The following is a 13584-nucleotide window of genomic DNA, read 5'->3' on the forward strand; positions in this document are numbered from 1 at the left end:
CTTTTCAATGCTGTCCTGTGTAACTTCCCTTGGTACTTGCAGTGCTTTGGGAATGCTTTTTTGAAGGAAAAAAATACTAGAACTGGGTTTACCTTTTTTCATGTGCAGCATCAGAATCTGCATTAGTGAACTTGGCTTGCTTACCATTCCCTTATTTATTTTTCCCAAATTCTAAGTGTATCTTTGGTTCTGTTTAGTTACACAGCCGAGGAGATCCTTCTCAGACACTGTTAACGCTTTCAGAGCTGCAGCTGTAGTTCAATGGCTTTGAAGGTCTCCACTCTCCTACCTGAATTAGAGCACACTGTGTTCCCAGACGCTGTCCCCCTGCTGTTTAGTGAAGTAAACTTGCATTGTTGAGAGCTTACAGGATTGCTTCCTCATGACGTAGCGCAACCTTTGATTTCTGTCTTTGAAAGTCCTTTCCTCCCTTCACCTCCCCCCATCGCTTTGAAGATCCTTATGAGATGCTGATTTACCTTCCTCTCCTCCTTTGAGGTCATTAAGCACATGTTTCACAAGAGTAAGGTGGGGGGAAGGCACTTAAAATGTATAATCCTTGGTAAACTGTATTTCAGTGAGTGGCAACGTTTGAAATCTGGTGCCAGTTTATCAAGTGGGAAAACAGTGCTAGTGTAGTTCTGGGGTTTCTTTTAAAAGCTTACCTTCTAATTCTCTCATTGAAGGGGGGGGGCTTTTTTCCCTCTCATCCTTATCAGATGAATGGCTCATTAAAAACTGTCATTGAAACATTCCCCAGCAATGAGCTCACCAAAGCCACCAGGGATTGGCCAGCAATGTTTGGGGTAGAACAATACTTTCCGTTCATTCATTCTGCTTCCTGGCTGTCCAGAGGTGTCACACAGCAGTTTTAGGAGGGGCTGTGCTGTGACACACATGGATGGATTTTGATCCTCATCTCTTCCCAGCAGCCACGGACTCTGCCTTGGTCTGAGAGCACAATGTGTTGGTTGTGAAAGTTAATCATAAAAGGCACAGCTCCCCATAGCTGGAACAAGAGGTTCAATTGCTTGTGGATGCAACAGGTCTTGGAAAGGTGATTCCATCCTGTAACTTCCCATCCCTTCCAGGAAAATGTGTGGAAGAAAGGTGGCAGGCTTGCCTCAAGCCACGAGGAGGTCTGTTATGACTCATGCGTTTTTGAAACCTTGACCTTGGAAGCAGGTTTAAGTGCTAGTGTTAAGGAAAGGGTATAGGGGAGTTGTAACTGATCTGCAGGGAGGCAGAATAGAATGTCACTTGAAGGAAATAAGTGATCAGTGTGCTCTTAATTTGCCAGAATCATTGATATTTCTGCAAATTTCCCTTCTTAAGACCTAAGTTATATTTGATTCAGCTGAACTGGTGGGTAGCATCAGAGGGATTCCCCCGCAAATTCTATGGTAGAGACAGGACTGGGAAAGCAGGTGTGCTGAGAAATCCAGAAGAGGGACTAATATATCTATTTTTATGGTGAACTGAGTTCTGTGCTAAACCTTTTGGAGAGGAGGACAGTGGGCCTTAGCTATAGTAAAACGAGGCTTTTCCACTGTGGAAGTAACTTTCTCCAAAGCAGCATAACTAGTGGCTTATTCTGAAAAGTCTTTAGGGCATCACTTTTCAACTGCTCTGAATAAGTACTGTGCTACTCACTTCCTGAGAAGGCAGAGCAGTTTGTGAATTTGATATCAATGGGTGTAACTCTGTATTACAACAAAAATGATGTTTGCCATTAAATCAGAGAGTAAACTTCCTGGAGGAAAGGGATGGCTTTTTATAGCATCAAACACGCTGGAGTTCAACAAATATTAAACTACAATGAGACAGCGGCTTCCTGTGACTACAGCTCATCACCCCAGCTGAGGAGGCAGGCTGGGGGGTGGGTGTAGTTACATGACCACAATTTGCCACTTGCTTAATTGCCTTTCTTTAGTGTTCCAGGAAGTGTAGCCCATGTGCCTTACCTTGGCCTTTAGCAGTCTTAACTACTAGGAACACAGAGTCTGAGGTTAGTTTTTTACACTTGTAATAAAAACGATCAGTTCAGACCATAATTCATTTGGGTAAAAGGCAGCACGAATGAGTTTAGACTAAGCAGCAGGAGATGTTTCTTACATTAGATGTGGTCTGGGTATTTAGAGGAGCTGGGAGTTGGGCTGAAGAGGTGCCTTTGTATCAGGCTGAGTGTCAGACTAAAACAGGGCAAAACTCATGGGGAGGGGTCTAAATTGTAGGCCACGCTGTAGTAAAATGGGAAATGGCTGCATATGAAGAAGAAATTACACCTCAAGCATTAGAGCTTCCTGTGCCTCTGTTCATGATATGTGGGATCTTCACTGCGCTAATTCTCTAGAACTACAGCTTTCAGCTGTGATAAGAATTTTGTGTATCTAAACTAAAAATACTTGCTTGTAAAACTGCATGGAGTCTCGCTAACTGCTGGTAAAGCGGAGTCGCTTTCTATTCCGTTACCTGGTTGCTTCAGGAAATGCACACTTATCTAAAGCACATAGCTGATACCTAAAGCTACAAGAATATGAAACAGGTTCCATGTTTAGTGTGTCACATAGTTTTCATTTTATGCTCTGAAGAATGTTTTATGATGCTGAGTGTCTAATTCCTGGACAAAGAATGACGTATGGTCAACAATCTTGCATAGACAGTGGGGGGGAATGGAACATTCATTTTACTTTGATTGTGTGAGTGTGCAAAATGACCAAATCCTCTTCTTCCCCACAGTAGACTCTCTAGTAATTCCTAATGCATGTTCTTCTGTCCCGCCCTATGCATTGGGCATGCTGTCCTCTGGATGAATGGAGGAGAGCTGTTAGAGTGAATTGCCATTTCTAGATTGTAAATTTCTACCATTGGTTCCATTACGCTATTGTTTCCAAGCGCACACAATCAAGACGGATGGCTATGTAAGTTCTCAGACTTGCCAAAGATCATTCTTCATCCTTGCAGTCTCGCTTCCTTTGCTATATAGTCGTTTCACTTTCCATTTTCCAAGTGCTCTTCATCAGATAAAGAGGGTAAATCTGTGGCAGCTCTTGAAATGGGCATATCTAAATCCTTAGAGTTTCACATTTTAACATTGCCATATTTGCTGTCTGAAGGCTGTGTGTAGGGTAGAGTGTCAATTCAGCAGCTACTGTCTAGGAGTTTTTGAATGAACAGGGTTAGTAACAGTTGCCAAAACAAATGGTGACTGGCTTGAACACTCTTTTGCCTACTGCTTCTGACTTTGCAGCTGTTCATTGTGTTCGTCTGGTGGCACTAATCTTGTGTTTTTTTGGATGTGTGGAATTGTTAATGTAGTGTTCCTAGAGTGACAGATCGTAACATCTTCACTAAGAGTGTCTCCCATCTGAACAACAGCTTGCAATATTGCATGTGTTTAATATTGTTCCCCGTAGCAGGGGTCGTTGAGATGTTTGTGTGGGGGCTAATTAAATTGACACTAAATTGGAAGGATTGAACTCCTACAGCGCAGGAGCTAAGCCACACCGTGCCATTTAGCGTGTGGTGGTTTTCACATCGGAGTTTTGGTATGTTACACAAATAAACTCGTGCAATTTTAAGCTCCATAGCTCAGTGTTTAATTGTTTGCCACAACGAGGAGGCCACAGGAAGCCAAGAATAGACCGAAGGCGTCCAGCTAGAGCCAGAAAGATCTTTCTGTTGCTCAGTGCAAGAATTGCTTGGGCGTTCTGCAGCAGTTCTTTCGTCCCTGTTAACCACATACCTCAGCAGCGTAACAAGGACCTGGTCATATGTATTTAGAAATGCTCACCATATTTAGCAATGTCCGCTAAATGCGATTCTGTCTTGAAAACCACTCAAGCTCCCTCTGGTTCTACAAACGCCATATTGGTACTTGGTCAAGTCTAAAAGGTTGGGTCAGGCTGTATTGTTCTACTGCGACCAGTTAGTCTTGCCACAAAGCAGAATAAAGTGGGTGGTTCTTGGAATAAGTTTGGGGAAACGATAGCAGAGCTAAAATCTCTGTCAGATGGTTATGATCCTGAAAGGGGGTGAGCTGACCTAGAGATGAAGAGTGAGCCCAGTGAATATAATCACCAAAGATAGTGAATTAATGTACATGTGCATTAATGAGACCTGCACCACGTTTTGGTGTATTGGATCCAAATAGGTTAGTTCGTGTGAAGCTGGGTGGCTTGTCAGTTCATTTCTAAACTGAATGCTGCACTATCACACCCTCCTTACCCTATTCTTCCAGACTTTTACAGCATGGTGCAATTCTCACCTGCGGAAAGCGGGCACGCAGATCGAGAACATAGATGAAGATTTCCGCGATGGCCTCAAACTCATGTTGCTCTTGGAGGTCATTTCAGGTGCGTCCCTGACACTCTACTGCTACTGTACCTGGTACTTAAAGAATCCCTGGACCTTGTGCTCCCTCCCAATCTGTCACTTACGCTTGGGTTGTAAGTTTTTTGGCCTAGGACTGTCACCTTGCTTTGTGTGGAAAATGGGGCTCTTCTCTTCTCTTAGGGTATGTCTACGCTGCAGTGAAACACCCATGGCTAGCCCCTATCAGCTGTCTTGGGCTGTGGGACTATAATATTTCTGGGGTGTATGTTCAGGCTCAGGCTGGGGTCCCGCAGCTCGGGGTTCCACAGCTCGGGGTTCAGCCTGAGCCCAAACATCTACACCGCAAGTTTACAGTCCTGCAGCCTGAGAGGCACCTATCACAATGTAGGTTAAGTATAATGCTGTCTTTGTAAATATTTGTATTACTGGAGGGCAGGGGTGGGCAAAATTTTTGGCCCAAGGGCCACATCTAGATATGGAAATTGTATGGCGGGCCATGAATGCTCACAAAACTGGGGGTTGGGGTGTGGGAGGGGTTGAGGGCTCTGGCTGGGGGAATGGGCTCTGGGGTGAGGCCAGAAATGAGGAGTTCAAGGTGTGGGAGGGGGCTCCAGGCTGGGGCAGGCTGTTGGAGTGGGGGGGGGGGGAGAGCTGAGGGCTCCGTCTGGGATGGGGGGGTTTGGAGTGCAGAAGGGTGCTCTGCACTAGGATAGAGGGGTTCGAAGGGCGGGAGAGGGATCAGGGCAGGCGGGGGGGGTGGAGCTCAGGGGTGCAGGCTCCGGGTGGTGCTTATCTCAAGCAACTCCCGGAAGTGGTGGCATCCCTCCTACAGCTCCTACGCAGAGGCGCAGCCAGGTGGCTCTGTGCGCTGCCCCATCCACAGAGGTCATCCCTGCAGCTCCCATTGACCGTGATTCCTGGGCAATGGGAGCTGCGTGGGCAGCACTTGGGGAAAGGGCAGCGTGTGGAGCTCCCTGGCTGCCCCTACGCATAGGAACTGGAGCGGGGACATGCCACTGCTTCCAGGAGCCACGCAGAGCCACAGCACGCGTGGAGCAGGGCAAGCCCCTGACCCCGCTCCACAGCTGGAGCGCCAGAGCGGGACAAGCCCTGGATCCTGCTCCCCAGTGGGAGCTCGAGGGCCAGTTTAAAACATCTGAAGGGCCAGATGCAGCCCCCGGGCCATAGTTTGCCCACCCCTGCTGTAGGGCCTAGGAGCCCTAATAATGGAATCAGGACCCCTTTGTGCCAGGCATTGTACAGACACAGAACAAGGAGACAGCCCCTTCCCCAACGGTCAGGTTTATAATGCATGTTTTAACAAATTATTCAAGTATGAGTAACCTTTGCAGCAATCTAGAAACAGATCTTCTGCCCTTGACATCATGGTAAAGGGACTAGTTTCATATTAAACTTCTTCACTTGTCTTTCCTACCGGTGATTTTAGCTCTCACCTGAGATTGTAAAGAGAAGCTGTAACTTTTCTGTTTCCTTTAGGAGAGCGATTACCCAAACCAGAACGAGGGAAAATGAGAGTGCATAAAATCAACAATGTGAACAAAGCTCTAGACTTCATCGCTAGCAAAGGAGTGAAGCTGGTCTCTATAGGAGCTGAAGGTATGTAATTTAGGCTTCTGAATGTATCAGCAGCCAGCCTCAACTCGTGACTACAGTAGAACCTCAGTTACGAACACCTCAGAAATGGAGGTGGTTCGTAACTCCGAACAAAACGTTAGGGTTGTTCTTTCAAAAGTTTTCAACTGAACATTGACTTTATTCAGTTTTGAAACTTTACAATGCTGAAGAAAAAACGTTCCTTTTAACCCCCTTAATTTAAATGCAATGAGCCCAGAAACAGTTTCCTTACCTTGTCAGATCTTTTTTAAAGGGAAAGGGTTTTTTAGTAGCTTATGTTTAACACAGTACAGTACTGTATTTGCCTTTTTTATGTTTGCTGTCTGATTGCGTAATTCCAGTTCCAAACGAGGCGTGTGGTTGATCGGTCAGTTCGTAACTCTGAGGTTCTACTGTATTAGGAGTCACAGGTCATACCATCTAATTGGAAGAGTTATTTTCTCTATACAGTAAAGTGTTTCAACATTTCAGCCCTCCTCTCCGTCAGGAACTAAGAGGAGACTGGATTATGCAAATAACTTGAATGACACCAAATGCCTATAATTCAGTCAATAGAGAGAAATTGGGCCAGAGGTTCATATTACTGGGAGCCTAACTGCATTCAAACAATGGTAGTTGGTTGCAATTGCTGTAGTTTTGCTAACATGCGGGGTAAACACTTTTTAGTAGAACTTATTCATTTCTAAAATGTAACTTGATGCTCACCATGCCTGTTTCTTAGATGGCAAGAATAACACTTGGAGAATAAGAGTTATAGACAGCTACGGTCAACTCCAAATTCTGGGTGTCCAGACCTTTGGTAGGCAAATCACCAGGAGTGCAGTAAATGTCAGTTCTGGTGTGGGTTCATCCATCTCATCAGTGGTGGAGTTATTTCTCTCCTCCCTCTATTTTGGATTAATGCATTAAGCTAAAACTCACCCCCTAGGTAAAAGAGCTATCCTTCTGTTGTATGTACAAGAGCATATTTGGTGAGGGAGGGGACATTTATCAGGAGTTATTACCGCAGCTGGAAATAGATGCTGCTCTTTAATAGATGAATACGGTATGCATGGGGCTTTACAGACAGACATGGCCACAAAGCAGGGCTTATATTTGCCATGATAACCATAAATATCATCAGTGTTGATACCTGCCATAAAAATACTGAAGAGACCTTGATCCCACCTTACTGTTGTCTGAATGCTAACGGGGTGGGAAAGGAAAAAATCTCAAACTTATGGCTCATCCTGGGAATTGTTATGCAGTCAAGTGTCAGTGGAATCAGCAGCAATGTTGGCTTAGAGTATCTGAGCGTAATGCACATGGTCTTAGCCCTGGGTGAAGAATGTCTTGTACTGAACAAGGCTTGTAAGTATCTCCTCTTCTCCACGGTTAGGTCCATCCAAGGGAAATCAAGGATGCTCAAGGCAATTTAAAAGCTTTTTGGGAGCTTGGAAATTAATATTGAACCGTGGTGACTGCCTATAAAGCCGTTTGAACAGTTAGTTCAAGGCATGATTCTTTCTCCATGGTCAGTTGAATGGCGGCATGCTGCTGTTTTTTTAAACTAATTGCCATTACTACTTGGATCAAAGAATGTGCCCAGAAAAGCAAAATATTTGTATTTGCATTGTTCCAAGTCTCCAGGCCTGGTATTTCTTTGAGCTTTGCCAAACATATATATGCTGGCAGTCAACTTGTTATGATTTAAAAAACAAAATTCCTGCTCTCAGATCAGAACCTCAGATTTTCTTTAGTGGTTCTTTACAGCTGGACCCACTCCCGGCTCTGCCTCTCCTAGCTGCATTTATTTAATTTGTCCAAAGAAAAACACCCTGGTTAAACAGACCCCCCAGAGGAGCTTCACAGAATTGCAGAATAGTGAGAATTTCCAGATAGATGATCCATTAAAATGCTATTAATGGTGAGTTCACTTTGGAAAACTATTTCTCCATTTACACAGACCAGAGTGTTTTGGATATTTCCATAATGAAACTTTACAATAAAGCCTGATAGCATGAAAAACAAAATAGTTTTTATCCTGTTTTTTTACATTTGTCTGTCTCTCTGCAGTTTCTAAATGAGAAGTTTGAGGGAGAAGTACTGTATTTTCTCTCACTATTGCAAATAACTTAAAATCTGTCAGTTTAAGATACTTTGCATTCAAACTAGTTATCTCTCCTCTCTTCCTTCCCAAGAAGGATAGTCTAGAAGAGAACTAAATTCTTCCATCTCCGTATTGGTGGTTTCTGTACGTGCATCAGTACTCATCTATTTATAGTTCTCTACCTTTAGATTGTCCAGGCTACTGCCTTTTTAAATGTGTTTTTTCCCTTGATATTTTTGTTGGAGTTTAGAATGTGGGACTAAATTTGGTTAAATTACCCACTGAGGAATATAGTTACGTTAGACAGAAATATTTTATTAGCGTATTTGAATCCCTTATGCCTCAGGGTATAAGCAAACCACCGAGTGGTGGGGGTTCGGAAGAAACTCCCCTTGGAGCAAGAAACCTCTGCCTATTTCCTCCCTCTAAAGCATCTGGCACTGGCCACTATTGGATAGGATTCTGGGCTGATCTGATATGGCAGTTGGTTCCCCAGGAATACAAGCTGCAGCTACTTTCTCTTTATAGAACCTGTCCTTGCTCACAAGAACCATGACCTGTTCCTTGGACTTGTGAAACTCCCACTGTTGCTTAGACACCGAGGGATGTTGCTAGGACATCACTTGGCACTAGGCTACCTTGCAGAGCCAGTTTGAATTAATCAAGTAACATGGCTTGCACTGAGGTTACATCTCTAAATCTAGTGACTGGTGTCTTTTCTCTTGACTATACCTGAAACCAGTGCATGTTCCAACTAGTGCCATGTTGCAATTCAAGATGTAGGGGTGGGGTGTTCAATTTACAAAAGCCAACTTATCCACTGAGCTCTCCTCCTAGACATCAGCTGTTGCTGTGACTGTTCAACAGCCCCCTTGGTACCCAGACTTAATTCTCCATGCTTCCAAGGATTTATTTGGTTTGGAAGAGGCTTTTAGCTGCTCAAGAGATGTGAGAAATTCCATGTCTAGTTGTTCAAAGAAATCATCATCTTGCTATCGCTGTTTAACTAAAATAGGGTCTCTTAATCTCCATAATCACACAGGTTTCCCACTCTCCTTCATTTCATACGGTTGAAAGTAATGGCTGCAAACTCATCATTTTGAGGGGGATTGAAAGAGGCTTTCTTGCTGTATCTAGATGGCTCCTGGCACTGTGACTAACTAGCATTGTCACATGCTGAGTGCAGATGTAGTTAGCTTTGTCCACATGGCAGTGGGTGTTGCAGCCTATTACTCTAGAGAGCTGGGTTTAAATATAGGTTTGTGGTGAGGTCATTAATGAAATCTCATTTGTCCTTGCATGATGATGCCGAGGTGTCAGTTTTGTAGCCATTAGCCTTGGCTGCTCATGGAATCTGGGGGAGTGGAATTTGAGTGGGGATGAACTGTGCGTGGCAAGCTTGTGCTGTCGGGCTGTCCCAGTGCTGTCTGACTCTTTGAAAATTGCCAAATGTACCCGGGTATATTAGACACAAAGTCTAAAGTCTGGATTCCAGAAACTCCATGAGTGTTGCTAGTGAAGCTTTGAACACTGGTCTGATACCTCTGCTCCACTGTCTAGTATGGGAATGCAAAGTGGAGGCCTTCTCTCATTGCTCCTTATTTGTCCTTCAGAGATTTGAATCCTCAGATGTGAGCTCCAACTTTGAATGAAAAGATGAGCCTTCATATATCCTTTATTCAAGTGTTGTCCCTCTGTCCTCTATAGAGTAAAATGTAAACTGGTTAAGGACACACCAGAACTTAAAATCCTGAAGTGTTTGAGTCAGAAAACAATAAACTCTTTCTGGATGTGCGGACAGTGCAATGAGCTCAGTGTTTGGCTTTAAACTGGACCCCAGGAAAATTCTAGGTGTTAATGGCTGTTTACTGTAGTGCCTCTTGAAATCCTTCTCCTAGCTTGCTTGCACCTGGAAGTTGTTTGCTGATGTGTCTGTATTAAGAAAGTGAGGTTTTCCTCCATCCCTGGTGAGTTTAATGTCAATGTTCTTCTCTCCACTGTTGCTTTCACAGAGATTGTAGATGGCAATACAAAGATGACATTGGGAATGATCTGGACAATTATCCTTCGATTTGCCATTCAGGACATTTCTGTGGAAGGTAAGAGCCAGGCATGTGCAAGCTGTGTTCTTATGGTCTGCTTCTTTGCTCTCCAGCACATTAGAGGGATCCGTGTAACTACAGCACAAAGAATGTATGATGGGGAAGATAAAACTGGTGCAGTGAATTGATGCAGTTTTATGGTAATCCAGGACAGCTCATGCATCTGCAAGTCACGTTTCCTATGCATACTTTTTTTGCATAGCTGTCGGTTTCAGTAAATCAGTTACTGTGCTTCTGCTTCGCTTGGTCTGTTGGCCGTTAGTGCTAAATACCCGATCCCTGTGAATCTGGGACTGCGTGGTGGGTGGCCGGTGTTTTTCCCCTGTGCTGTTCCAGATTTTGGGATAGTCCCGCCAACCACCTAATGGTAATAGAAGGAAGATGAGCTTTTTTTACCCCATACTTGCAGCTGTCTTGACTCAACACGCCAACTGGAGACTGTCCTTCCTAGTTGGAGACAACCACAGTGGAAAATAAACTACCCTGAGATCACCCTGAATATGAATTGCAATACTTGACTTGCATGTTTGTGACCAGGTTGGCTTGTGACTCAGACACATGCTGTAACACTAACACTAAACAGGGGGCAGGTTGCATCCTTTACTGTCTGTGGATAAGTCTGTCATCTGTTGCACTCTTGTCTCATGTTCTTGGCTTAAAACTCTACCAGGAGAGAGACGCTCCTGGGCACAGTCCCTTAATTGCCCTGTGCCTTTTGCAGAGACCTCTGCCAAAGAAGGCTTGCTGCTGTGGTGTCAGAGGAAGACGGCGCCCTACAAAAACGTCAATGTACAAAATTTCCATATCAGGTAACTGCCTGTCAGACCCCCTCTTAGCAAGTGCTCGAATCTGTCTGCTCCTTTACATGCTTCAGAAAGAGCTCTCCATGTTGGCAGGCTCTGCTGCGTGTCTTGAAGACAGCAAGAAATAGCCCATTCCCTCGGCCTCACAGGCATCTCCATGAAATATTCAATGGGTCTGCCATTAGGGAAGCGATGCTTGTAGCGTGGTTTGGCCGGAACAAAACCCCCAAATTCATGCATGTTTTGCTCTTGTTAAATCTGCAATTCCAGCCATTGCTGCCTCTTATCTGGGCTGTTATTCTCAGGAGGACCTGGGGGTGGAAGAACCTGAAATGCCCGATCTAAAGGAAGCATGCAGTAACTGTGCATAGTACTCAGTCCTGCTGCTTCTAGAGGCATTAAATCAAGGTGAACGGAAAAAAAATAATCTGTTGGACTCTACTGTGTATTGGTGATCATTTTCTGTAGTGTATTATACAGATACATGTATCTAACCCCATGCACCAAAGCCATTTAACTCTGATCTCTTTTGTAGCTGGAAGGACGGTCTTGCTTTCAATGCCTTGATCCACAGACACAGACCAGAGCTCATTGAATATGACAAGCTCAGAAAGGTACATCTCTGCAGTGGCCATGTTATCCTTTCTTCAGAAGCTAAGTTGTGCTGCTAGACGCACCCCAGGGAAACACACGTCCCACTTAACCTCTCAGACCCCATTGTCGCTGCTAGCTGTGTGTCTTATTAGAAGGCGAATTCAATGCTAGAAGGCAGGATTTGAAAAGATCTTCCTGTCACAAGTTAGACTCTGTTCCATTCAGTGAGACAGGAATTTGAGTCTGGCAGGGAATGGTCGGCTAATGGGAGCAGGTGACTAAGGAACTTTTGGGTCATTGGTGGAAAAGGTTAGACATGAATGCTACAGCAAGTCTGCCTTCAAGAGGAAATAAGGGAGATGTTAGGCCTCCTGCCAAGCAGCCCTTCGGGCAGCCATGCCATCTGTGTTAGAGGGAGCTGTCAGAGACTCAGGTTCATAACACCCTCACGCGACTTTTTACAACTGTCCTTTTCCCAGGATGATCCTGTGACGAACCTGAACAATGCCTTTGAGGTGGCCGAGAAATACCTGGACATCCCCAAGATGTTGGATGCTGAGGGTAAGCTTTCCAGGCACTCGCAGCAGGAACCACCTGGGTCAGTGGAAGTTCCTGCCATTGTGGTGGAGATGACCCAGTCCCATGAACAACTTGCTTGTCAAGGCAAGAGGAAAGTGCATTTCCTCCATTGCTGTGTCACGTAGGACTGGGCATCAGGTGGTCTGATCTGACAGGGCAGCCAGCCTGGCTTGTGTTTAAAAGTCAGAATTGGCCTTCCATACAGCATTCACATCTCCCACCCTTTCCATGACTAGGCTTATCTTTGAAAGGCCACGTAAGGCTCTGTAAACACATGATGGACCAGAAATTTGTTGTCAAATGCATCTTGCCATATTCTGTTTTCACTAGCAGTGAAGCTGTCCCAACCGGAACAAATTGCCCTCTGTTACCTTGGCCTTTTCCAGCTATTCATTCACATTTGTGAATGTAATGCTCACGGAACATAGTGACCTTTCCTGGGTAGGGCCGTGGTGTGTACTGAACAAGAAGTGAGACCACAATTGAGTAACAATTGGTTACTTTGGGTAAAAGTGCACCCCACTTCCTGTTTTGTGTGGTGGTAATCTCACTTGACCATCACCACCACTAAATCCTGGGGCCAACATTCCCTTTTTAAAACAGTCGCAAAAACAGTAATAGCTGCCCTATGTAAAATGCAGTACCCGTAGCTGCAAATGGCTTGTGTTCAGTCTTGGTTGACAAGCTTATCTTTCACATTCTGTAGTATACCCAGGACAGTTTTGATGTCCTCTTCTGCCCATCCAGATATTCTGGCACTTCTTTTTTTAGACAGCTGCTTATCTACAGGACTCCAGAATGGTGAAGAGCGGGTTTCTTGAGATGATGTGCAAGATGTGCCTTGGCAATCAAGTCTGACTCAGTGTGAAACCAGGCCCTCCCGGTGAGGGCATTAACACTTATTGTTCGCTTGCAGACATTGTCAACACAGCTCGCCCTGATGAGAAGGCCATCATGACCTATGTATCCAGCTTCTACCATGCATTTTCTGGCGCGCAGAAGGTACCGGAGGCAGCTGTGTCCATCTCGTTATAACTCTTCGAACTGCAGCATCCTACGCTGACCCAGTTTTTCTTGCAGATGGCAGTGGTCTCTTGCTGACTGGAAAGCAAACCTCAGCTAGTTCATACATGCTCCGGGAGCTGTCCAGCTTCCATGGCTCCAGCTATTATGTAACACTGGAGGGACCAGAAAAATCATCTTTATAGAGTAGGTGACTGGGCTATATCATTAGTGGCGGAGGGAATTACGTAGCAATAAACAGCAGGAGAAATCAGCTTTTCAACCAAGAGCTTTGTGAAGCTGAATACCAAGACCGATAGCCAGTGTCTCAAATCAAGGGCTGCTAGAGGAGTGTAGCTACTCATCTTGGGAGAGTCTCAGACTTTAAGGGACAGGAACTCTGAACTGAGTGGGAAAGATTTAAAGCCGCAAAATAGCCCATTTG

At 44.8% G+C, this 13584-nt stretch overlaps 1 protein-coding gene across 4 annotated transcripts in view; it reads left to right on the forward strand.

The window, feature by feature from the left end:
• ACTN4 (actinin alpha 4) overlaps positions 1-13584 on the forward strand; it is a 78445-nt gene that overhangs the window by 40675 nt on the left and 24186 nt on the right. For 2 of the 4 annotated variants that reach the window (XM_074937550.1, XM_074937552.1), the window contains exons 2-8: positions 4241-4355; positions 5833-5952; positions 10072-10158; positions 10883-10970; positions 11500-11578; positions 12038-12119; positions 13054-13139. In XM_074937550.1, coding sequence (XP_074793651.1) covers positions 4241-4355; positions 5833-5952; positions 10072-10158; positions 10883-10970; positions 11500-11578; positions 12038-12119; positions 13054-13139 — 657 coding nt within the window. The remainder of the gene's footprint in view (positions 1-4240; positions 4356-5832; positions 5953-10071; positions 10159-10882; positions 10971-11499; positions 11579-12037; positions 12120-13053; positions 13140-13584) is intronic. The other 2 variants (XM_074937549.1, XM_074937551.1) reach the window with 1 other exon arrangement.

This window comes from Natator depressus, chromosome 23, assembly GCF_965152275.1.
Source record: "Natator depressus isolate rNatDep1 chromosome 23, rNatDep2.hap1, whole genome shotgun sequence".
Classification (NCBI taxonomy): domain Eukaryota; kingdom Metazoa; phylum Chordata; order Testudines; family Cheloniidae; genus Natator; species Natator depressus.